Consider the following 27222-nt stretch of genomic DNA (forward strand, 5'->3'; position numbering starts at 1 on the left):
ATATATATATATATATATATATATATATATATATATATATGTTTTTTAAGGCTGTCAAAATTATCGCGTTAATGAGCGGTAATTAATTTTTTTTAATTAATCCCGTTAAAATATTTGACGCAATTAACGCACAAATGCCCCGCTCAAACAGATTAAAATGAGAGCACAGTAAAAGGTGTACTTGTTGTGTTTTTCGGAGTTTTGCCACCCTCTGTTGGCGCTTGGGTGCGACTGATTTTATAGGCTTCAGCACCCATTAGCATTGTGTAAGTAATTATTGACATCAACAATGGCGGGCTACTAGTTTATTTTTTGATTGAAAATTTGACAAATTTTATTAAAACGAAAACATGAAGAGGGGTTTTGATATAAAATTTCTATAACTTGTCTCTCTATCCATGGATTGCTTTAACAGAATGTTAATAATGGTAATGCCATCTTGTTGATTTATTGTTATAATAAAGAAATACAGTACTTATGTACCGTATGTTGAATGTATATATCCATCTTGTGTCTTATCTTTCCATTCGAACAATAATTTACAGAAAAATATGGCATATTTTATAGATGGTTTGAATTGCGATTAATTAATTTTTAAGCTGTAACTCGATTAAAAATTGTAATCGTTTGACACCCCTAATTTTTTTTAATTAAATCGTTTTCTAATTGTATTTAACGTTACAGACATATGTTTCACTCTTCCAGAGTCTTTAGTTTAGGCTTAAGGTAGGGTTATCAAATTTATCCTAATAACAGCGGTAATTAAATTTTTTAAAAATGTATCACGTTAAAATATTTAACGCAATTAATGCATGCGCTGCACGACCCACTCACGCATTGTCGCGCTCAATCTGTAATAGCGCCGTTTTACCTAGAGATAAAAGGCAGCGTAAAATGAGTAGAGTGAATTTTGGCAGCCTTTGGAGCATTATTTTAATTGGCTAAAACCTTACAATCCCTCTCCCTACGATTAGAAATATCATGGGAAGCAATGTGGGGAAGCAAGGTAGCAATTGATCTTTATCTTAACACCTTATGTTATTTGCCAACGCAAAGATATATCAATTGGTAGCACTACGCACAGTCATGGTTCCACTTCCCATCATGCATTTGGGCCTGACTACAGTATCATTTACTGAAAGCTCAACAAATACACTAGATGGCAATATTTAGTCACAATATACAAAGTCACATTTATCCTTTAAGAGTTACAAGTCTTTCTATCCGTGGATCCCTCTCACAGAAAGAATGTTAATAATGTAAATGCCATCTTGAGGATTTATTGTCATAATAAACAAATACAGTACTTATGTACTGTATGTTGAAGGTATATATTCATCCGAGTTTTATTCATTTTTTTCTTAATGCATTGCCAAAATGTATATGATCGGGAAAAATTATCGGGAATGATTGGAATTGAATCGGGAGCAAAAAAAAAAAAAGCAATCAGATCGGGAAATATCGGGATCAGCAGATACTCAAACTAAAACAATCGGGATTGGATTGGGAGCAAAAAACATGATCGGAACAACCCTAGTTGTTTTAGATTAATTAATAGGCAAAAGCATCCCTAGTTTTGACTCCTGAACTAATAAGTGACCAGCTCCATCTAGAGTTGAAGCTAAGAAGTGCAACACAATGTAGGCTGAACTCAGGCTTCAGTGTTATTTTCATTATTTGCCTCGGGCCAATAAAAACTGGGCAGCAACACACCTCTACTCTATAGTATCTACATTTTTGCGACGGAAAATTAGCAAGAATGCTATCGCTAAAATGTCTCCTAGCTTGTTTTTGGAGCATCTGTTGTATAGTTACGCTTTGTTTGGGAACCTTCTGCATGTTCCACCGACATGCCGGCTCCACCAGGCCATGCACCACAACAAGAAAAATCTCCCAAACATTTGGATGTCGTCAGTGTTTAAGATGGACTCGTTTCAAAGTGCTTCTTAAGTCCAGTCAACCGAGACCCTAGTGAGGGACGTGAGTTGTGTTTGTGTTTAACACGGCTTACCCTCTTCCAGAGGTGTTGATGATTTGTTGCTGCCTGACTTAACACTTGCACTCAACTTTGATTTTGTCACAGTGCTAAAATGATGGAATGAATGCATACAAACCAGATGAACAGACCTCAAAATACAATTTGTTCGGGTTTTTCCTATGGCAAAATTAGGATAAAATCCACGTTTGCATTGTCCCAAATAGGTCCTGTCATGCCATTAACATCTGCAACACCTCCCTTTGAGTCCATTGTCCCAGATATCTGCCGTGTGATCAGTTGTCATGTTCCAACCTGCGCCGACTACACTGACAGCCAAGCTTCTCCGTCAGGGACGACTGTGGAAGGAGTACACAGAGTGCACATTTCCTCAAGGTTGAAGCGAGACGAATAGTGAACAGATTTTAGCTTGTGTTTGTGCAAGTGAGGAATTAATAAAAACTGAATACACTGAGTCCTACTTCTATCAATGAACAAAGTTGGTTAAAGCGTGAGAATTACATTAGCTCACTTTAGCATCCTTGAACTGGATTTCTGGAATGCTTAATGAGCTGTCTGTAAATACTGTACTGTGTTTATGTGCAGGTGCATCGGTGGCGCATAGAGCTGCAGCCTTGGGCCAAACAAAGTCACTCTCTGGAGGATGAAGCCAAACGATTTCTTCGTTACATCACAACACCACAAGTGAATCATACACTACCCTAAATGTATCAATTCACCTAATGACTGACCTACTTACATTGGTATGAAAAAGTATCTGAACCATTTGGAATTTCTCACATTTCCGCATAAAATCACCATCAAATTTGATCTGATCTTTGTCAAAATCACACAGATGATAAAACAGTATCTGCTTTAACTAAAACCACCCAAACATTTATAGGTTTTCATGTTTTAATGAGGATAGCATGCACACAAAGACAGAAGGGGGAAAAATAAGTAAGTGAACCTCCTGCCTAGGGAGACTTAAAGAGCAATTGAAACCAATTTTTTACCAAACAATTTAAGTCAAGTGTGTGCCCAATCAATGATGAGTGGTTTATAGCTGCCCTGTCCACAATAAAACACACACCTGGTAAGAATTGTCTTGATGAGAAGCATTGTCTGATGTGCATCATGGCTCGGTCAAAAGAGCAGTCTGAAGACCTGCAATCAAGGATTGTTGATTTGTATAAAGCTGGGAAAGGATACAAAACCATCTCTAAAAGTCTGGATGTTCATCAATCCACAGTCACAGAAGTTGTCTACAAATGGAGAGAGTTTGGCACTGTTGTTTCCTTCCCAAGGAGTGGCCGTCCACCAAAGATGACGCCAAGAGTTCAGTGCAGAATTCTCAGCATATTTCATCCAAACAATACAAAATAAGTGTTTTTTAATACAAACAAGTCAACCTTCAATTAATTATATCAGCTATGCACTCAATACTTGGCCAGAAATCCTTTTGCAGAAATGACTGCTTCAATGCGGCGTGGCATGGAGGCAATCAGCCTGTGGCACTGCTGAGGTGTTATGGAGGCCCAGGAAGCTTCCATAGCGGCCTTAAGCTCATCCACAGTGTTGGGTCTGGTGTCTCTCAACGTCCTCTTCACAATATCCCACAGATTCTCTATGGGGTTCAGGTCAGGAGAGTTGGCAGGCCAACTGAGCACAGTAATGCCATGGTCAGTAAACCATTTACCAGTGGTTTTGGCACTGTGAGCAGGTGCCAGGTCATGCTGAAAAATGAAATCTTCATCTCCATAAAGCTTTTCAGCAGATGGAAGCATGAAGTGCTCCAAAATCTCCTGATAGCTAGCTGCATTGACCCTGCCCTTGATAAAACACAGTAGACCAACACCAGCAGCTGACATGGCACCCCGGACCATCACTGACTGTGGGTACTTGACACTGGACTTCAGGCATTTTGGCATTTCCTTCTCCCCAGTCTTCCTCCAAACTCTGGCACCTTGATTTCCGAATGACATGCAAATTTTGCTTTCATCCAAAAAAAGTACTTTGGACCACTTAATAACGGTTCAGTGCTGCTTCTCTGTAGCCCAGGTCAGGCGCTTCTGCTGCTGTTTCACAGACGCCTGTGCACGGTGGCTCTGGATGTTTCTACTCCAGACTCAGTCCACTGTTTCTGCAGGTCCCCCAAGGTCTGGAATCGGCCCTTCTCCACAATCTTTCTCAGGGTGCGGTCACCTCTTCTGGTTGTGCAGCGTTTCCCGCCACACTTTTTCCTTCCCGCAGACTTCCCACTGAGGTGCCTTGATACAGCACTCTGGGAACATCCTATTCACTCAGAAATTTCTTTCTGTGTCTTAGCCTCTTGCTTGAGGGTGTCAATGATGGCCTTCTGGACAGCTGTCAGGTCAGTAGTCTTGCCCATGATTGCGGTTTTGAGTAATGAACCAGGCTGGGAGTTTTTAAAAGCCCCGGGAATCTTTCCCAAGGGTTTTGAGTTAATTCGTTGATTCAGATGATTAGGTTAGTAGCTTCTTCAGAGTACATTTTCATGATATGCTAATTTTTTAAGATAGAGATTTTTGGTTTTTCTTGACTTTTTTGCCAAAATCATGAATATTAAAACAAGAGATGTCTGCCGATCGATCGGGTCTGATCACGTCATTTTCAAAGTATCGGAATCGGCAAAAAAATATCGGACATGCCTTTTTAAATATATATATATATTTAATTAAATCGTTTTCTGATTGTATTTAACGTTACAGACATAATATGTTACACTCATCCAGAGTCTTTAGTTTAGGCTTAAGATAGGGTTATCAAATTTATCCCGATAGCGGCGGTAATTAATTTTTTAAAAAATGTATCACATTAAAATATTTAATGCAATTAATGCATGCGCTTCACGACCCACTCACGCATTGTCGCGCACAATCTGTAATGGCGCCGTTTTACCTATATAGAGAGCTAAAACAGAGCGTAAAATGAGTAGAGTGAATTTTGGCAGCCTTAGGAGCCTTTTTTTTAATTGGCTTAAGCCTTACAATCCCTCTCCCTACGATTAGAAATATCGTGGGAAGCAATGTGGGGAAGCAAGGTAGCAATTGATCTTTTTCTTAACACTCTATGTTATTTCCCAACGCAGAGAAGATATATCAATTGGTAGCACTATGCACAGTCATGGTTGCTAAAGGCGTGTTACATCCACCCATCATGCATTTGGGCATGGCCACAGTATCATTTACTGAAAGATAAACAAATACACTAGATGACAATATTTAGTCACAATATACAAAGTCACAAGTCTTTTTATCCGTGGATCCCTCTCAAAGAAAGAATGTTAATAATGTAAATGCCATCTTGAGGATTTATTGTCATAATAAACAAATACAGTACTTATGTACTGTATGTTGAATGTATATATTCGTCCGAGTTTTATTCATTTTTTTCTTAATGCATTGCCAAAATGTATATGATCGGGAAAAATTATCGGGAATGATTGGAATTGAATCGGGAGCAAAAAAAAGCAATCGGATCGGGAAATATCGGGATCGGCAGATACTCAAACTAAAACGATCGGATCGGGAGCAAAAAAAACAAGATCGGAACAACCCAAATTAAAACAATAAAAGGCTTGAACTACTTCAGTTGTGTGTAATGAATCTAAAATATATGAAAGTGTAATGTTTATCAGTACATTACATAAAATAATTAACTTTATTACAATATGCTAATTTTTTTTAGAAGGACTAGTATAAGCTGCACACAGACTACTATTCATTGTGTCAAAGTGTCATTTTGTCAGTGTTGTCCCATGAAAAGATATACTTAAATATCTGCAGAAATGAGAGGTGTGTAATCACTTTTGTGATACACTGTATTACAATACTACCTTCATATGTTCAGGTATCCTGCATGAGCCCCCATGTGGACCCAGATGGAGGCTGGGCTGTGTGTTTGGACCCGAAGTACAGCCTGACTCACAAGATGCAACAAAAGCACTGTCGGGTCTATTCATTTGGGTGAGCAATATTGATTTGAAAGCAGAGCTTTCGTACAGTAATGTAGGCGAAAACACACATACCGACCAGTGAGTTAGATACATTTGTAGTGATGAGTAACAGCTGCGCATGAGGTTTAAGTTATGTATGAAAATGTTAGGTACTGCGCGTCATGCTGTTACAGTCTATCAAACTTTCAAATGCAGCTGTTTTCATGTCATTCTACTCAGATTTCTTCCCATAGTTGCTTTCCACGGAAAACTCAGTCCTGACATCCTACCCTTTGTCTGTGACTAATTGGTCACCGAGGGACTATCTTCGCACTGCATCTGTCTTTACCGCTAATTCTTAATTTTTCGTGTGACAGTTTATTTAGAGAGAAGATAATACTTCAATCTGAATCCGTCTCCCTCAAGCCACTCAGATCAGATCCTACCAGGACGCTGTGGCAGTTCATCTTCTTGAGATCATTAAGTTAATGAATGACTTTGTTTATTCTGGCTCGACACTACCCTGCTGGTTTCTTTACTTTGCTCAGATCCACAGGGGTTTCAACTTCTGAAGAACAGGGAGTGTATAAATGTGAACTCTGAGAGAATATTGAGTAGGTGTGCCTTTAAGGGCGCTATCATATTAGACCAAAAGGACCAGGGTCCGGTTGGAGAAGTACTACAGTCCCTGACAAAAGTCTTGTCGCTTATCCATTTTGTAGAAACAATTGCTAATAACCTTTTAATTATTCAATTGGTTTCCGAAATGGCTCATATGAAAGCTAAGACCCTCCAAATGATGTTGAATGTACAAAAACATATTTGTTTCACTGAAAAACGATTTATCATTTAATGAAGAAATAAAGGTCAAATTTTGGCAAGACAAAAGTTTTGTCACCTACAGAAAGTAGAAAATTGAACAAAAAATGTACTTCAAATACAAAAATATGTTACATAACATAAGCGAATTAAGTAGTGGTGCTGTGAGATCCTAATTTAATATTTTGTATGACTTCCATTGGCTTGAAGGACTGCATCCATGCAGTTCGGCAAGGATTCATACAATTTATTGATGAAGTCATCAGGAACATCAAAGAAAGCAGTCTTGCAGGCCTCCCAGAGTTCTTCAACATTTTTGGGTTTCGTCTTCCATGCTTCCTCTTTCATCCTACCCCCGACATGCTCTATGATGTTCATGTCTGGTGACTGGGCCGGCCAGTCCAGGAGGATCTTGATCTTCTTTGCCTTGAAGAAATTTGTGGTAGAGATTGAAGTATGCGATGGAGCACCATCCTGCTGCAGAATTTGTCCTTTTTTATGGTTAGGAATGTAAGAGGCAGCTAAGATTTGTTGATATTTCAGACTATTTACGGTGGGGCAAATAACTATTTAGTCAACCACCAATTGTGCAAGTTCTCCTACTTGAAAAGATTAGAGAGGCCTCAACATGGGTAAACCTCAACCATGAGAGACAGAATGTGGGGGAAAAAAAAAGAAAATCACATTGTTTGATTTTTAAAGTATTTATTTCCAAATTGGAGTGGAAAATAAGTTTTTGGTCACCTACAAACAACCAAGATTTCTGGCTGTCAAAGAGGTCTAACGAGGCTTCACTCGTTACCTCTATTAATGGCATCTGTTTTAACTCATTATTGGAATAAAAGACACCTGTCCACAACCTCAGTCAGTCACACTCCAAACTCCACTATGACCAAGACCAAAGGAGCTGTCAATGGACACCAGAGACAAAATTGTAGACCTGCACCAGGCTGGGAAGACTGAATCTGCAATAGGTAACATGTTTGGTGTAAAGAAATCAACTGTGGGAGCAACTATTAGAAAATGGAAGACATACAAGACCACTGATAATCTCCCTCGATCTGGGGCTCCATGTGAGATCTCACCCAGCGGCGTAAAAATGATAACAAGAACGGTGAGTAAAAATCCCAGAACCACACGGGGGGACCTAGTGAATGACCTACAGAGAGCTGGAACCACAGCATCAAAGGCTACTATCAGTAACACAATGCGCCGCCAGGGACTCAAATCCTGCACTGCTAGACGTGTCCCCCTGCTGAAGCCAGTACACGTCCAGGCCCGTCTGCGGTTCGCTAGAGAGCATTTGGATGATCCAGAAGAGGACTGGGAGAATGTGTTATGGTCAGATGAAACCAAAATAGAACTTTTTGGTAGAAACACAGGTTCTCGTGATTGGAGAAGAAAGAATACTGAATTGCATCCGAAGAACACCATACTCACTGTGAAGCATGGGGGTGGAAACATCATGCTTTGGGGCTGTTTTTCTGCAAAGGGACCAGGACGACTGATCTGTGTAAAGGAAAGAATGAATGGGGCCATGTATCGAGAGATTTTGAGTGAAAATTTCCTTCCATCAGCAAGGGCATTGAAGATGAGACGTGGCTTAGGTCTTTCAGCATGACAATGATCCCAAACACACAGCCAGAGCAACACAGGAGTGGCTTCGTAAGAAGCATTTCAAGGTCCTGGAGTGGTTTAGCCAGTCTCCAGATCTCAACCCCATATAAAATCTGTGGAGGGAGTTGAAAGTCCGTGGTGCCCAACGACAGCCCCAAAACATCACTGCTCTAGAGGAAATCTGCACGGAGGAATGGGCCAAAATACCAGCAACAGTGTGTGAAAAGCTTGTGACGAGTTAAAGAAAACGTTTGGCCTCCGTTATTGCCAACAAAGGGTACATACCAAAATATTGAGATGAACTTTTGGTATTGACCAAAATACTTATTTTCCACCATGATTTGCAAATAAATTCTTTAAAAATCAAACAATGGGATTTTCTGGGTTTTTTTCCACATTCTGTCTCTCATGGTTTAGGTTTACCCATGTTGACAATTACAGGCCTCTCTGATATTTTCAAGTGGGAGAACTTGCACGCTTAGTGGTTGACTAAATATTTATTTGCCCCACTGTATGTTGCCTTCCACTCTGCAGATCTATCGCACACGCCCATACCTAATGTAACCCCAGACCATGATTTTGCTACCACCAAACTTCACTGTTTTCTGAGTGAATCTTGGATCCATGCGGGTCCAGTAGGTCTCCTGCAATATTTGCGGCGACTGTGGTGCAATTCAATGGAAGATTCATCTGAAAAATCCACTTTTTGCCACTTTTCCAGCATCCATCCTTTTGACAGGCTGTGGGCCTTGGCAAATGCCACACGGTTTTTTAATTGTCTGCACCCTGAGAGATCTGCAGGGTGGAAGGCAACATAAACAGTGGTGCCGTGACGCTGCACGTAACGTAGCATAAATTAAGTTGCCGCTGGGGACACTCCCTCCCAATTCTATGTCGAGCAAACTGGAGTATATAAAAAATGCATAAGAGGAAAATGAAACCACGAAGTGGAACCGTGTGGTACCCCAAGTCACACAGGCACGTGATCACGCTCACTTTCGTGACTTTTTGGACGGTCAAATTACCGTCACTTCCAGGAGAGTGAGACTTACGAAACGGCCGCCCGAGAGGCTTTGCCTGTCTTGGCCACTGCCATTCTCACACGGTTCGTTCAGGAACAGCATGCAAAACACAACTGCCACATTTGAACCCGAGTGTGTCTGTGTATCAAATGCAACTGCTTAACACAGCACAACAACATTTGGCCAGGTTATTTTTCCTGTCATCTTGCCAATTTGAATAGCGTGCGATGTACTCCCGCTTCTAAGGATGCCCTGCGCGTAGCATCACATCTCCAGGCTGTGACGCTACACATAAAGTTGCAAAAGCGCACCGTGATCCGGTTGCATTCACAAGCGAAGCAGGGTACGCTTAAAGCAGTCTTAACCTCAACGACTTAACTATTTTCCTTCTAGGTTGGGGCCAAATACTCGTAACGTTGAACAGTACCTAGCGACATCTGGCTGCAAGGTCCACATCTTTGACCCCAGTTTGAAAGAGCTGCACCAGCAACGCAGTGAAATGTGGCTCCACCGCTTATCCGTAGACTGGAGGGATCCCCACCCTGCTGTCATCGCGCAGCGTCAGAACACCAAAAAACTGGCCACCATTCTCAACGACTTTGGTCACAGACAGGTAACAAATTTACGAACAGAGGTTGGTAAAGTAGCCAAAAATTTGAGTCTTGTGGAGTTGCAGCTATCGATTATTTTAGTAGTCGATTAATCTATCAACTAGTTAGTTTGAATAATCGAGTAATCGCCGCCACGGAGGAAGGAATGAAGAAGGCCGGCTAGCTTCTAACCGCCAGGAAGAGCCATACCGGAGGCCGCAGATTTTTTTCAATTAAAAATTGAATAAATACAAATGAGCCATCCCGATCCGATCACGTAGTCTCACTTTCCTTCCTGCTGCTTTTCTTGGTCAGGCAGTGCACTAGAGTTGCTTATTAAAGTTAACAATGATTGACAGACGTTAAGGTTTGATCTTGTGAGAGATACTTGGAAGCCGAAGCTTCAAAGTGCCGCATGCGTCAATGATCGTTTAGCATGTTAAACAGTTGCTTTGGCAACTCATTGTGTATAAGTGAGCAACTTGAGCGGATTTGAGTGGACTCACTCAATGAAGCATTTAATAAAGACAAACATTTTTCTACTTTATTCTTGTTTAAAATTAATTCGGTGGTACAATAATGTGTTTAAAACATCATAATCATTACATTTGAAGTGCTTAAAAACATTAAAATTAGGGCTGTCAAACGATTAAAATTTTTAATCGAGTTAATTACAGCTTAAAAACTAATCGTAATTAATCGCAATTAATCACAATTCAAACCATCTATAAAATATGCCATATTTTTCTGTAAATTATTGTTTGAATGGAAAGATAATACCCAAGATGGATATATATATTCAACATGCGGTACATAAGGACTGTATTTGTTTATTATAACAATGAATCAACAAGATGGCATTAACATTATTAACATTCTGGTAAAGCGATCCATGGATAGAAAGACTTGTCGTTCTTAAAAGATAAATGTTCGTACAAGTTATAGAAATTTTACATTAAAACCCCTCTTAATGTTTTCGTTTTAATAAAATTTGTAAAATTTTCAATCAAAAAATAAACTAGTAGCCGCCCATTTTTGATGTCAATAATTACTTACACAATGCTCATGGGTGCTGAAGCCTATAAAATCAGTCGCACCCAAGCGCCAGCAGAGGGCAGCAAAACTCCACAAAACACAATTAACAAGTGGGCATTCACTGTACTGTCATTTAAATCTGTCTGAGCGGGGAATGTATGTTAATTGCGTCAAATATTTTAACGTGATTAATTAAAATAATTAATTACCGCCCGTTAACGCGATAATTAATAATATAATTAATTGAAAATAATGCACTGTTTTCCTGCTGAGTGTACATTATCACCAAGTTGGTTTTGTCCTTGTAGACGCTACAATATGTGCTCGTCTTAACACTGGATTGATGGCTAAACGCTTATCACCAATCGAATAGCCTTAGAAGACAACCTGAAAAACCTCAGGTGATTCATGATTCCAGACCTAAAGGTTCCTGCCGCTATAGTTAAGCCTTGTCAGACTCAATCCATCATCTAGATAAGAAAAGTGCAAAGTACAAATTAACTACCAATCAATAGCACAGTTAAGCGTTTTCCCCAAGTGGTGGTAGAAATTCTTGCTCTCTCATTTCAGGTGGACGTACTGAAAGCAGACATGGAGAGTGCCGAGTGGAAGATCCTCGAGAATTTAATCCTGGAAGGAGTTCTGGACTTTGTCGGTCAACTGCTTTTGGAGATTCACCTCCATTGGGCAGGTTTTGAAGTAGCAGGAGACGATCCTTCCGTGGTACGATTTTGGTTCAGTTTGCTCAAGGAGCTGGAACACGCCAACTTCCGGCTCTTCCACGTGCACAGTGACCGGGCGTTACCACAAATCTTTCTGCACAAGAACATCCTCAATGCTAGCAGTGCCTACACCTTAGCATGGGTGAACACGCGGTGGACTGGGGGCTAATGTGCTGGTTGAAGCTCAGCTCTCTGCTTGTATTGACCTTTTTGTTAACCTACTTCTCACCCAGCTGTGTTTCTCCTGGCCTGTAATGACCTTAATATACCTCCAGAGGCTGTGTATGCTACCTCATGTTGGCTGTGCTACGGGTCAACTTCTTAGTCATCCGACCCAAAGTTCATGGCCTGTTTTCCGAAATTTCCAGGTTCGCGGTGAATCAGTAACAGGCACACTTTTGCTCAATTTATCAAAACACAATCCCAGTATTAATCAATTCAATTTATCAAACAGCACAATCCCAGTTATTACTTAATTCAATTTATCAAAAAGCACAATAATTCAATTTACCAAATAACACAAATCCCAATCAGTTTATCAAGTAATACGACATGTCCTTGACGCCACTAATGTTTTCCGAAATTTCCAGGTTCGCGGTGAATCAGTAACAGGCACACTTTTGCTCAATAGACGATGTTTATTGATTAGAAAATGGAGAATAAATTAGATTTATTGATTACAATCCCACAAGAGCAAACAAACAAGTATCAACAAATGTCAACGATGACGCTAGATTTGAGTTTGTCAACCCCAGAATCCCCGCGCTACGTTACAGCACAACCAAGTGTCCCTTAGCAATGAAAATTGCTTACCGTGACAAATGAGTGGGAAGCCAGCAACACTCCGGCAGAGCGGCAAAGGAAGTCCGCCAGGGGTCACGTACGGATCGCCTGGCTTTTGCCTGCACATTATGACCGTAGCATAAAACACTATTTACTGGCCTTGGGTAAATTGCCAGACAGAATAAATATGTGCTTTAAAGTTCTTGCATTTCCATTTCAAGTATTGCAAGTACTAGTCTCCAACACAGTATTTGAACTGACAGTTTAAAATCCCTTTAGTACAAAATGGCCCACACTCTGGCAGGGGGCAGCAAATATTATAATACATAATACATTATAAAAAGCTATATACTATATAAATACAAGATCACAACAAAACCTGTATTTTTCAAAGCAGTTAAAAAACATCCAGTGGCCTTAGGTAAATAAAGGTGTATAAATATGTACTTTACAGTTCTTGCGTTTCTATTTTAGGTATTGCAACTTTTCCAACACTATTTGAATTGACAGTCTATAGTCTACATTAGTGCAAATAAGAATATTATAAATTAAAAATAATAATAGAATATATAAATTCAACATTACAATGAAACGTGTCTTTGTCAAAGTGGTTAAAAAAAAACACTTCACTGGCCTTAGTTAAATAGCCAGGCAGAATAAATATGTGCATTAAAGTTCTTGCATTTTCACAAGTTAAAAGCCCGCAGTTTATCGACAAGAAGGGCAGACCCAGATGGCGTCTGCTGCAGGGGCTTGTTTGAGTCCGACACAGGACAAATGGAACCACTCCTTTGAACAATTTTTCTTTGTCAAATGATCCAAGAAGAGAGATGGTGACCAATCGGGATGTGTTGTCAGCAGGTTTACCAAGGAACACAACAGGTAGGTGAGTCGTAGTAGGCGAGCATTGCTACCGAGGCAGATTTACACAACGGTGTAAAAAAACAAAAACGTATTGAAACCAAAAGTGGATAAATCGTTCAACTTACAAGAGTAGAGATGACAGGAACACACTCTCATTCCAGCAGAAAAATGATCATAAGAGATGCTTTTCCGACGAACCGCTGCAATCCAGCCATCCGTCGTACCTTCGTGATCTGATATTTGGTCCTCCATGCAGGAAAACGGTGAAAAGTGAGTCCATTTTTCCTAACCCCTTTTTTTTTTGTCGTAGGAGACGCTGTTGCACCCGGTAACGCAACAATAAGCACCCATATTTTCTTTCTAAAACACCGAAGGAGTTAGCTTAGCACTACCACACGTTACAATCCGCATTGAGTCTGCCGGACCGGAAGTGAATCATATTACCAGCATGGAGGCGCGTCCTAACCAGTGGCGCCACCAGGGGGTGGCCAGGGGTGGCCACGGCCACCCCTATAAATTGGTTGGCCACCCCACTGGCCACCCCGCTTGCCAGTATATCGTTAGATTGTTGTAGCATCAGTTATGCATTTCTTCCCAATTGAATGCATTTATTTTGTTTTGTTAAATGTAGGGCTGTCAAATTTATCACGTTAACGGGTGCTAATTAATTTTTTAAAATTAATCACGTGAAAATATTTATCGCAATTAACGCATTCGCGGTACGACTCATTCATGCATTGCCGCAAACAGCCTACAATGGTGCAGTTTTACTTATATACAGAGATAAGAGGCAGAGTGGAGTAGATACAAGCATTCATTGGGGCCGTGCTTTTAATTGGCAAAAGCTTTGTCATCTCTCCCACAGCAACTATAAATATTGTGGGAAGCGACGTGGGGAAGAATGACAGGAGTTGATCTTTTTCTTAACACCCTGTAGTGTACCGAACGCAGAGGAGATACAGCCTTTGCAGCCACCACACACATTCATGGTTGCACCACTTCCCATCATGCATTTGGGCAGAACGGTTAAGTCGCTACCGTATCATTGACTGAAAGCTCAACAAATACACTAGATGGCAATATTTAGTCACAATATATAACCTCATATTTATCCTTTAAGAATTACAAGTCTTTCTATCCGTGAATCCCTGTCACAGAAAGAATGTTAATAAAGTTAATGCCATCTTGTGGATCTATTGTTATAATAAACAAATACAGTACTTATGTACAGCATGTTAAAGTTATATATCCAGCTTGTCTTAAGTAATATATCCGTCTTATCTTTCCATTCCAACAATAATTTACAGAAAAATATGGCATATTTTAGAGATGGTTTGAATTGCGATTAATCATGATTAATTAATTTTTAAGCTGTGATTAACTCGATTAAAATTTTTAATCGCTTGACAGCCCTAGTTAAATGTACACCTTATGCCTAATATATACATAACACAATAAAACCGAATTGTTGTGGAACTAAAAATGTTGACTGGACAGTTATGGACTATGCTCATTAAATCATTAGTAACATCAAATATTACACAATACACCAAAGTATATCAGTAGCCGTGTCCTTAAGTCTTTCTGATAGTTTTCCCCTGACCTTTTTACTACAATAATATAATGAAAACCTGAAATTATGGCTTTTAGTTTTGGCCACCCTCAAGATTTCAAGTGGCCCCATCTGGCCACCCCTATGAAAAATTTCTGGAGGCGCCACTGGTCCAAACAATGACGTAGTACGTCCCATTCCCTATAGACCCTAGTCACCTACGTCACAAAATGGGCGTGTCGCTGTTTCCGGCCGCCATATTGTACCTATTTTTTAGATCTATTCTCATTGTTTTCAATTAGTCGAGCAAGTTATAGAGCAATTCATGGAAGCCCCGGTGTTATCTGACGCTGTAAACTCATTGGATGCGTTGCATAAAAGGCGTTACGTGGAAAAGCTTCAGTTTATCCATTCGCCAGATCCGTATTTGATGCCTAAATCGATGTTTTTCGACCCGCAGGCTTCGCCTGACATCTGCTATCCTGATATTTACAACTATCTTGTCCACACAAAATCAGCCTATTCTCACAAACGTTTGAAAAACTTTAAGACCTTGAAGGCTTATAAATGCTACGTTGCTGGTTGGGTGAAACAGGTCCTCGTACACGAAAATTCGGCAGGAATCTTGTGCTCGGAAGGTGAGTTACGAAATTTTCAATTCAAAATCTTTTGTTCTTGCTAACATCCACTGTCAAGTCTAATGTATTTCATGTCATTTGTCAATGGAGCTAGGGCTTTTAATGTTTATATGGTTTAGCGATAGCACTCTCACTACATACATATATAATATGTAATAAATATGAAGTGCGATAGCATTACTCCAGATTGTCCCTAGTTGAATTTATTTTTTGGATTTTGACCTCAATAGTGAAATTGTAAATTAATTGTATGACAACTGTCTGATTATCCCCTTATAACTGTATATTTTCAGGTAGTTCATTCACAACGTCTGAGTGTATGTTGTCGGCGATTAGCCTAGCAATGATCTTAATTGTGGTTGTCAGCCCAAAACCCTCTAAATATATATTAAATGCATTTTACCAGATATAAAATGACTACAACATAATCTGTGGTAGTCGTTTGGAGCCCAGTTTTCTCGTCAAATTGCAGCAGTCAATCTCGGCTCCTCTTCGGGTCTCTCGGAATACGGTAAAACTTCAAGTCTCTCCGTCTATCTTCTCTGTTTTTGCAACCGACCGCCACACACGACTTCACCATTTTGATTATTAATATTAACGAGCAGAAAAACACGCCATAATAGAAGGAATTTACGAAGTGCTAATGCATTAACATGACGAGTATAGACCCTACCCACGTGACGTCACAACTCCTTCCTCCGGACTGGTGCCGCCCAATTGTCCGTCAACACATCATGTTTCCCTGTTACGGCTACGTACATTCCTCCTATTTACAACGTGTTTTTCTGCTCGTTAACATTAATAATCAAAATGGTGAAGGCGTGTGTGGCGGTCGGTTGCAATAACAGAGAAGATAGACGGAGAAGACGGAGAGACTTGAAGTTCTACCGGATTCCGAGAGACCCGGAGAGAAGAGAGCGAGATGGGCTGCTGCAATTCGACGAGAAAACTGGGCTCCAAACGATTACCGCAGATTATGTAGTAGTCATTTTATATCTGGTAAGATGCATTTAATATATATTTAGAGGGTTTTGGGCTGACAGCCACAATTAAGATCATTGCTAGGCTAATCGCCGACAACATACACATATGTATGTAGTGAGAGTGCTATCGCTAAACCATATAAACATTAAAAGCCCTAACTCCATTGACAAACGATATGAAATACATTAGACTTGACAGTGGATGTTAGCAATAACAAAAGATTTTGAATTGAAAATTTCGTAACTCACCTTTCCAAGCACAAGATAGATTCCTGCCGAATTTTCGTGGACGAGGACCTGTTTCACCCAACCAGCAACGAAGTATTTACAAGCCTCCAAGCTCTTAAAGTTTTTCAAACTTTCGTGAGAAAAGGCTGATTTTGTGTGGACAAGATAGTTGTACAGTTCAGGGTAGCTAGCAGATGTCAGGCAAATACGGCGGAGACAGCGGGTCGAAAAACATCGATTTAGGCATCAAATATGGATCTGGCGAATGGATAAACTGAAGCTTTTCCACATAACGCCTTTTATGCAACGCATCAAGTGAGTTTACGGCATCCGAAAGCACCGGGTCTTCCATGAAATGCATTATAAATTGCTCGATCAATTGAGACCATTGATAATACAGACACAAAATGACGGACAAGTGGGCGGAACCATACAGCGAGCACGTGATTTTGTGACGTCGGTGGGTAGGGTCTACCACGTGACGTCACAACTCCGCTCTCCTGAATGGTACCGCCCAATTGTCCGTCAAAACATAGTGTTAACCTGTTACGGCTACGTACATTCCTCCTATTTACGGCATGTTTTTCTGCTCCTTAACATTAATAATCAAAATGGTGAAGGCGTGTGTGGCTGTTGGTTGCACTAACAGAGAAGATGGAAGGAGAGACTTGAAGTTTTACCATATTCCGAGGGATCCAAAGAGGAGAGCGAAATGGACGGCTGCAATTCGACGTGAAAACTGGGCACCAAAAAATCACCACAGACTATGTAGTCGTCATTTTATATCCGGTAAGATGCATTTAAGATATACTTAGAGGGTTTTGGGCTGACAAATAACCACAATTAAGATCATTGCTACGCTAATCGCCGACAACATACACGTATGTATGTAGTGAGAGTGCTATCGCTAAACCATATAAACATAAAAAGCCCTAACTGCATTGACAAATGACATGAAATAAATTAGACTTGACAGTGGATGTTAGCGAGAATAAAAGATTTTGAATTGAAAATTTCGTAACTCACCTTTCCAAGCACAAGATAGATTCCTGCCGAATTTTCGTGGACGAGGACCTGTTTCACCCAACCAGCAACGAAGTATTTATAAGCCTCCAAGCTCTTGAAGTTTTTCAAATTTTCGTGAGAATAGGCTGATTTTGTGTGGACAAGATAGCATAGCAGATGTCAGGCAGACAGGGCGAAGACAGTGGGTCGAAAAACATCGATTTGGGCATCAAATATGGATCTGGCGACTGTATAGAACGAAGCTTTTCCACATAACGCCTTTTATGCAACACATCCAGTGAGTTTACGGCATCAGAAAGCACCGGGTCTTCCATGAAATGCATTTTAAATTCCTCGATCAATTGAAACCAATGCTAATACAGAGACAAAATGACGGACAAGTGGGCGGAACCATACAGCGAGCACGTGGTTTTGTGACGTCGGTGGGTAGGGTCTATACGGACAACATGGCGCGGAGGCGTGGCTGTGACGTCACGTGAGTAGGGTCTATTGTGTTCAATGGGGAAAAAATGTGTAAACGATATTGTTTGTTATATGAGAATGTTGTGGGAAATAGAAAAATAACTATTTTGTTTATTAAAAGTTTCATCTAAGAAGGGGAGGTGTTGTGTAAGTGGATGTTATATGTGTTGGGTTCGTGTTGTGACACGGACGTACTTGTATGTGACACACAACAAGAGTTCAGTAAAGCATGCGACACACGAAAGTGCCTCCCGAGTCCTGAACATATATTAATATAACTAGACAGAGAGTCAGTTATATAACAACAACCCAGCCGACAATCCAGGAGGGAGGCGCGGGGACGTCCGCGCCGACAACCCAGCCGACAATCCAGGAGGGAGACGCAGGGACGTCCGCGCCGACAACCCAGGAGGGAGGCGCGGGGACGTCCGCGCCGACAATCCAGGAGGGAGGCGGGGGGACGTCCGCGCCGACAACCCAGCCGGCAACCCAGGAAGGAGGCGCGGGGACGTCCGCGCCGACCATCCAGGAGGGAGGCGCGGGGACGTCCGCGCCACTCGCACCGCCAACCCTGCAGGGAGGCGGCCGTGGTGGCGGGTAAGTTAAAAACACAACGCGCTTTAATTTCAGTGTTGTTAATAACGGCGTTAGAGTATAAAGGCGTGACTTTTTTCAGTCGTAATTACTTTTCTCATCTTTGCAACGCCGTTAGTTAGCCTACTGAGGATGTAAAGGGGTGCGTTACAACGTTGGTTCAATGGCGCGAGAAAAGTCTGAGAGACGGAGAGAGAAGAGCGGGAGTGGGAAGGAGTGAAGGGAGTTGTGAACAGTGTTGTTAATCTTACTGAAAAAAAAGTAATTAATTATAGTTACAAATTAATTCTCCCAAAAAGTAATTGCGTTAGTAACTCAATTACCTGAATGTAAGAGTAATTAGTTACTTGGCAAAGTAATTGGTGATAATTACTTCTTTTTTTTTCCTCCCAAAAAAAAAAAAAAAAAAAAAACATTGGCCACATTATGTCAAGTTTTTTGTGAAGGTATTTTATAAAATCGGCCCGAGCCCAATTCTTTACCCTAATTTACCCTTTACCCTGAATCAACTGTTAAAAGTTGTTAAAATTGCTCCCATTATTGCATTAGTTCCCTTCTCTCTACTTTCGACATATGAAAGTTTTAAAACTGTTTCATCATTTAAAGATAGATTCAAGTCAAGATTTTGCCGATTTAGAAGTATTTTAGATAAAAAGTTACTTGGGTTCGCTAGGAAGGTTCTCTACAACAGAGCCGTCCTAAAAAGTACTGCTTTAAGATGGCGCTGTCTACTAACGCATTTAGTGCCATGTCTGTCATTTTGCATCTAGTTATATCTATATCTATATCACAGTACATGTGTTATCTACCATGTCTACCATATCTACCATAACATGCGGGCGTAGTTTGTAGGCTATCGGCTACAACATGTATTATTGGAGCTACCTAGCATCGCGTTTGCTCGGCGTCACAACTTTCTAGCTTCCTCCCCACTCCTGCTCTGCTCTGTCGTCTAGGTGAGTCCGTCTCCCTCAGACTTTTCGACCAATATAGTAACGCATAGTAACGCATGCCTTTCCGTCCTCAGTAACGGTAACGGCGTTGCCAAGATGAGAAAAGTAATTAATTAGATTACCCACTACTGAAAAAAATAACGCCGTTAGTAACGCCGTTATATTGTAACGCCGTTATTAACAACACTGGTTGTGAAGCAGTTGCAAACGCAATGCTAGGCCAGGTGGCGGCTCCAATAATACCTGACTGTAGCTGACAGCCTACAACCTACGCCCACTAGAAATTACATGTGGGCGTAGTTGGGCGTAGCTGTTTATAAACAGCCGATATCTTCAGAGCAGCAGACTTCTCAGAAAGTCTCAGTTGTACAGAACCTTCCTCGTGAACCTCAGTAACTATATATCTGAAATACTGCCTAAATCAGCCAAAATCCTGACTTGAATCCATCTTTAAACGATGAAACAGTTTTAAAACTTCAAATTAATGCAATAATGGGCGCAATTTTAACAACTTACACGTAGGCCTGTCGCGATAACAAGTTTTAGTAGGCGATAAATTCCCTCGTAAATTATTCCCCCCCCATTTTTTTTTAAACCAATTTACAATAACACAGTAAGAATACAGTATATATGAATAATAATATTAAGTACACCCATTTAAACGCAATAAAAATTTACTCTTCAATTCAAAAAAATATTTGAAGAAATCAGAACTAAAAACAATAGACCGTGCCTCTTTTAAGTAAAAGACAACATTATCAATACCGCACAGAAATACAGAAATAAAATGTCTCTTTCAAGAGAAAAATAAAATCGCGCTTCAATAACTTAAGCATTCAGACACAGAGGTATAACGTTGTAGTAACACAAACAATTGCACTTCAACAACAGAGAAAAAAACATTTGGCTTCACTAAGGCTAGGTTCATACTGCAGGTCTTGATGCACAAATCCAAATTTTTTTTGGGGGGGGCGTGCCCATTTAGACTGCCTTTGTCCATGGAGCCCGTTCAAGTATCACGAACGCGCACCAATTCGCAGTCCTCACTCTGCTCGCTCATTGCTGTACGCCGACCGTGCACTCGGCCCCGCCTCCCCCCCATTGAATGATGGTCACGCAAACTCAAATGTATAAAACAAACATACCCAGGAGTCAATAAAACAGTGAATCCTCGTCACAGCGTATTGCGCTGTCGGTAACAAGGAAGCCAAACTTTTAACAGCACGTCCGCCGCACGCACGCGGGGCGATAAATCGCAGCGGGAAAATTACCGCCTTCATTTTCAATTGCCGTGCGATGAATGGAATAATTGCATATTGCGACAGGCTTACTTTAAGGGTTGATTCACAACATTAAATGACTTCCAAACATAGCAAAGGTTACCATCAAGTTATCACAATATCCCTGTGTCTCAGTAAGTTAAGGGTAAAGAATTGGGCTCGGGCGAATTGTCCCAAGAACCCTTTGAACTTCACATAGTCTGACCTACCGTATTTTTCGGACTATGCCAGCCATAAAATGCCCAACGATGAGGGGAAAAAAACATATACCGTATCGGCCCGAATATAAAACGGCCCTGAATATAAGACGACCCCCTCTTTTTCAAGACTGAAGTTTGAAAAAAGACTTTTTGAACACCAAATTAATTTTTATACAGAAAATAATTGCAGTACATCTGAAACAAACGATTACAACAACATATTTAAGAGAAAAGCATGTTCTTTTGCCTCGTTCAAATCTTAATATCTGAACATTTAACTATTAAAACTAAAGTGATATCACATTCGCAAATGAATGGCTTTTGAAATGTAAAGAAACCAATCTATTGTGATGAAACAACAAAATTGCAATAACTGCATTAACCATCAAAGTGAAGTCTAACTGTAACTGTACTCTTGAAACAAATCTGAATAAGGAAAAACATTGCAATAAAATAATGCAAACTGGTTCACTTGAGAGTAGCTGAGATCTGTCATGACAGAACATCGCTTCAATGATATCTGGCGCCATCAAGCGTCATGAATGGGTATAATGTTGAGACCGCGAATATAAGACGACCCCTACTTTTTGTCGTATTTCAATGCAACAAAACACCGTCTTGTATCCGCGCCAATACGGTAGAAGTTGCACCGGAGTATGTCGCATTTTTGGGGGAAATTTACTTGATAAATCAAATGCATAGAACAGATATGTCCTCTTGAAAGGCAATTTTAAAATAAAAATACAATAGAGAACAACATGCTGAATAAGTGTACAGTATGATAACGTTACATGAGCGACCAAACGCGAACGTAGCCGGTATGTTAACGTAACATAGGTATAAAGAGTTATTCAGGCTACTACCACTACTGCTACAACTGCAGCTTAAATAACATGCTAACAAGTTTACCAAACCATCAGTGTCACTCCAAAACACAAAAATAACATGTGAAACAATATAATAATGTGTTAATAATTTCACACATAAGTCGCTCCCGAGTATAAGTCGCACCCCCAGCCAAACTATGGGGGGGTGGGGGGGGGGGGGGGCTGCGACCCAAATAGTTCGAAAAATTCGATGTCATTTTGTTTTGTTTTTTCTGAATGGAACATGAAAAGTAACACACATTTGCCAAGTAACTAATTACTCTTACATTCAGGTAACTGAGTTACTAACTCAATTACTTTTTGGGAGAAGTCATTTGTAACTGTAATGAATTAATTAACACTTCTTTCTCTGACAACAGACCCGACCCCCAACGGAGGCGCATGCAATGGGCGGACGTCCTGCCGTTGCTCCGGCGTGCCACGCGCGGTATGGGAGATAGGCACGGCCCGAGGGAGCCCGCGCCCGATCCGCCCACTGGCCCGGACGGCGATCCTCCCACTGCCCCGGACGGTGATCCACCCACTGCCCCAGAGGGCCAGGGCAACAATTGATAAAGGTTCAAAACTAAAAGTTGTTCTTAGTTTGTTATGAAGTTTTCTAAAATAAAATAAAATGTTGTCAAATAAAAAGTTCAAATTAAAGAAAAATGCTGTCAGTCATATTGATATTGAAAATTGGTCCCAAAAATTTTCTCAATTGTGGCTGTAATGAATTAACACTTCTTTCTCCAACAACAGAACCGTCCTTTTTCCACTGCCATCCACTGCTCCCCTTTCCGCAGCTCCGCTGGGACAGGCCGCTGGCGCCCTGGTGCCTCCGACAAAGGGCGGCCATGGGAGATAGGGCCGGCCGGAGGGGGCCTGTGCCTGATCCGCCCAATGCGCCACAAAGTCAGGACGACAATTAAAAAAGGTACTCGAAAGTTCGTTAGTTGTGATGGTTTTGTTTAAAAAAAATAAAAGTTATTCTTAAGGCCCAAGTACACCGCATGCGTGATCGTTGCGTTTCCGGTCCGACTCCGGTAAAAAATAGCGCCGGAGCCAATCCGTTCCCATTATATCCTATTGTTCAACGTATACCGGCCGCGTCAGTGCTCCGGCTTGACTGCGAACCACCTCCGGCGTGCCGCATGCCCGCCGGATGGTATAGGCTATTTTCTATTTTTGCCGGACACGCATCCGGCAAAATGGGCGGAGCTGGGCCTGACGTCAAAAGCCCAGGTGCCTAATTACGGTTTAAACACGAGCGAAAATGGATGATGAGCGCTTCATCATGGAGGTGGAAAGCCACAAAGTGATATACATGCAGCAGATATTACTATAAGGACACCATTAAAAGCGAAACTGCAAAGTGTCCTATTATGTGTGTTTTTCTGGCAATGATATCAAACACGACGTGCTAAGCAAAAAAAAAAAAAAAAAAAAAAGACGGCGTATCTGGAAGTGGTTCCACTGCAGAAATTCTCGTGCCCCGCGTACAAACAATCTCGGTTTGTATACAGAGTCGAGGGGGGAAAGTACGAAAGAGAAAAAAGAGACGAAAGAGAAAAAAAGAGACACCCACAAGTTTCGACCTGGTGGTCTATTCAAGACGTTTCTCTTTCTTTCCTACATTTCACTTGACTCTTCATAGAAAAAACAACAGTTTGCGCTGGCCACATGAATCTGCAGTGTTGAGACACCAATTCCAAGTACGCTGTTTTTTTAGTTCATATCGAATATAATTCGCTATCCATTTTATAAATATGACAGATTATTTATCAGTTGTTTATAACAGCTCTATGAGATGTTATGTGCCATAAATTTTAAATGTGCACAAAGATATAAACGCACCGACACAACCAAGGGCATAATAGCCCCCCTTCCCTCCACACACGGAGCCCTGATCTCAACATGATGCAGTCAATCTGGAATTAAGAGACAGACACAAATAAAATATTGTAGCGTCGCCGGGGCTGTCATCGGTGGGTTAATTTATGTACCAACGCGGGGCTGTCATTGGTGTGCTGGTGCACCAGCGCGACGCTCCGATTGGTGGACTAGATCGCGTCAGTGTAAATACAGTGGGGAGAACAAGTATTTGATACACTGACAATGGGAAAACCCATTGGCAGTGTATCAAATATTTGTTCTCCCCACTGTAGTTGTTGTTTTTGCATTGGTGAGGTGGCGGGAAGTTAATAAAGAAAAAGAGGAAAAAGGCGTTGAAGCTCGTGTGTTGTTTTCGCGGCCAAACTTCCGCTTAGCAAACGTTACATTATCAATATGCAAGGAAAAAAATGTTCTCTCTCTCTGCTTCTCTGATGAGTACATACTACAGACTCTGTGTGTTTGTCGTTGATTTAAATGGCACATGATCGCGCGCGATCACGCGAGAGCTCACGAGGGGACGGAATTGGCGGACCGCAGCCGTGCAGCAGCCCGGTATGATTTGCCTGTTTTTGACGGACTGCGTGGCACGCAGGCAACACTGAACCGGACCGGAACCGCAACGATCACGCATGCAGTGTACTTGGGCCTTTAGTTCTTTTTCATGGTTTTGTAAAAAAAATAAATAAATAAAAGTTCTTAGTTGTTTTTTTGTAGAGCTGTCCCGACTAGTCGACGTAGTCGACGTCATCGATGACGTAAATCCGTCGACGAGCACAACATGCCGTCGACGGTTGATGAAGGGTTAAAAAAATATATGCGTGGAAAGTTAGAATGTCGGATGCTCTGTTTGCAAGCAGGGAAAGCGGCACAAAGCCAAAAAAAAGCGCACCAGGATGTCCAAAACATTGACTTATTTCAAAGAAACAAAGGAGAGTACACTCTTCTGTCCTGTCTCTTCAGTGCCAAGCTTGGCTGCACGTCGGCCGTGAATAAACACCTCAAGCGCCTTCACGCAGTTTATAAGGTTTTTTTTTTTTTCTTTCATTTTTTGTACACCAGAGGGTGCTGTCGCCTTACTAAATAATAATGTTTCATTGACAATGGGCCTATAAGTGCTATTAGTATTGTTCTTAATGCTAATTGAAAGGTTTATTTCATGTTATAGTTTATTTTATGGTATAGAAAATTATATAAGGTTAAAAGGTCATAAATATATACAGTATATACAGTGATTGCACTCAAGGGAGAGATTGTCAATGATAGGGTAATAAGGTAAAGGCAATTCATATAGGCAATTCATAGATATATAAATAAGGTTTAAAAGGAAAAATGTGAAAAGTTTTTGTTAATTTCTAATTGTGTTGCTTTATTTGTGTGCGCCGTAGCTCTTACGGTGTGTTTACATCAAGGATGGAATAAAAGTTGTAAACCATCAGTTTAAGAGACCATCTTTTCAGTCGGGATGCTACACTAGTTAATTCTATCAGCATTTGAACTCATTGTTAATTTGTGATTCATTATTGTTATTTACGTGTTTATTTGTACTTTAATAAATGATTTGAGTGTTCCAATATGTTTTTTTTTTTAATTGATAAGCGTCAACAAAAATTTCATTTCTAAATTAGTTTAAATAAATAAATAAATAAATAAAAAATTAATTATTAGATTAGTCGACTAATCGTAAAAATAGTCGGCTGACTAATCGGGAGAAAATTAGTCGTTTGGGACAGCCCTAGTTTTTTGTGATGAAGTTTGTTAAAAAAAAAAAAAAATGTTCTTAAATAAAAAAGTTCAAATTAAAGAAAAATGCTGTCAGTCATATTGGTATTGAAAATTAGTCCCAAAATTTGCCCAAAAATCTCCCATACTTTGTTGCGACCCATACAGAGGTCAACCTAAAATACTTTTGGAACTAGGTGCGACCTATCTGCCGGAGTGATGTGTATGTCAGTATATATCAGGGTTCACTAAATCCGGACCTCTGAGCCACTTTTCCTGTCGTGTTTACCATGTCTCCACCCTCCAACACACCTGAATCAAATAATCAGGACCATTACCATCAGCAACCTTCTGGAGAGGTTGCTGATGACATAATCATTTGATTCTGGTGTGTTAGGGGAGAGAGACGTAGAAAACACGACAGGATTGATGGCATCGAGGTCCGACCGAAATAGTCCGAAAAATACGATATGTCTTTTTGTTTTTTCAGAACAGAACATGAAAAGTAACACACATTTGCCAAGTTTAGGCCAACTAATTACTCTTCCATTCAGGTAACTGAGTTACTAACTCAATTACTTTTTGGGAGAAGTCATTTGTAACTGTAATGAATTAACACTTTCTCCGACCACAGGGACCTGATCCCGCACGGAGGCACGTGCGATGGGCGGATATCCTGCCGTTGCTCCGGCGTGTTATGGGAGATGGGCGCAACCCGAGGGGGCCCACGCCCGACCGTCCCACTGCCCCAGACGCTGCGGGCGACAAATGAATTAATTTGTGTCAAGTTGATAATTGTTGTCAGTAATTGTTATTTTGATAATTAAGTTGTTGTTCAATAAAAAGTTCAAATGAAAGAAAAATGCTGTCAATAAATATTTGTTTGTCATATTGGTATTGAAAATTGGTCCAAAAATTGGTCCAAAAATCTCCCATATTTTGTTGCAACTCATACAGGGGGTCAACCTAAAATACTTACTTTTTGAACCATAAACTAGGGGGGGGGGGGGGGGGGGCACTGCGACTTAAAGCCCGAAAAATACGATATGTCTTTTTGTGTTTGTTTTTTTTTTTTTTGGACTCGGACCTCAAAATCAGACGAGACGCGACCAGTCACCTCGCGCCCGTACGCGAGGGGCAAAAATGAAATGTTAATTGTTAGTTGAAATGTTCAAAGTCGTTCTTGTTAATTGTTAAATTTAAATGTTCAAAGTTGTTCTTGTTAATTGTGAAATTTAAATGTTGAAAGTTGTTCTTGTTATTTGTTAAATGTTCAAAGGTGAAATAAATTGTTAAGTTTAATATACTACGTTCAAGCTTGTGGAATAATATTGTTTTCAAAGTTGTTCAAGAAAAAGTTCAAATGAAAGAAAAATGCTGTCAGTCATATTGGTATTGAAAATTGGTCCAAAAATTTGCCCAAACATCTCCCATATTTTGTTG

General features: G+C 40.6%; 2 protein-coding genes and 1 long non-coding RNA gene across 6 annotated transcripts in view; 2 read left to right on the plus strand and 1 right to left on the minus strand.

Annotated features, from left to right (window-relative positions):
* The window catches only part of mettl24 (methyltransferase like 24), a 54953-nt gene extending 39034 nt beyond the window's left edge, over window positions 1-15919 (plus strand). For 2 of the 4 annotated variants that reach the window (XM_057822620.1, XM_057822619.1), the window contains exons 3-6: window positions 2582-2680; window positions 5849-5964; window positions 9785-10004; window positions 11587-15918. In XM_057822620.1, the coding sequence (XP_057678603.1) occupies window positions 5858-5964; window positions 9785-10004; window positions 11587-11907 (648 nt within the window). In that variant the 5' untranslated portion in view covers window positions 2582-2680; window positions 5849-5857 and the 3' untranslated portion in view covers window positions 11908-15918. The other 2 variants (XM_057822618.1, XM_057822621.1) reach the window with 2 other exon arrangements.
* LOC130907480 (uncharacterized) lies at window positions 42-14335 on the minus strand. Its single transcript, XR_009061484.1, has 4 exons — window positions 13511-14335; window positions 12552-12640; window positions 3069-3142; window positions 42-2334 (listed from the first exon to the last, which is right to left on the minus strand). It is a non-coding gene; the product is annotated as an uncharacterized LOC130907480 (long non-coding RNA).
* A 2433-nt stretch (window positions 15920-18352) lies between the features above and the next one.
* On the plus strand, window positions 18353-26690 carry LOC130907974 (uncharacterized). The gene is made up of 5 exons (XM_057823544.1): window positions 18353-18357; window positions 18588-18871; window positions 22548-22745; window positions 22927-23101; window positions 26414-26690. The coding sequence occupies exons 1-4, from the start codon at window positions 18353-18355 to the stop codon at window positions 23094-23096; spliced, it is 657 nt and encodes a 218-aa protein (XP_057679527.1). The 3' UTR covers window positions 23097-23101; window positions 26414-26690.
* The last annotated feature ends 532 nt before the right edge of the window (window positions 26691-27222 follow it).

The sequence above is a fragment of the Corythoichthys intestinalis genome, chromosome 19, assembly GCF_030265065.1.
Source record: "Corythoichthys intestinalis isolate RoL2023-P3 chromosome 19, ASM3026506v1, whole genome shotgun sequence".
NCBI lineage: Eukaryota > Metazoa > Chordata > Actinopteri > Syngnathiformes > Syngnathidae > Corythoichthys > Corythoichthys intestinalis.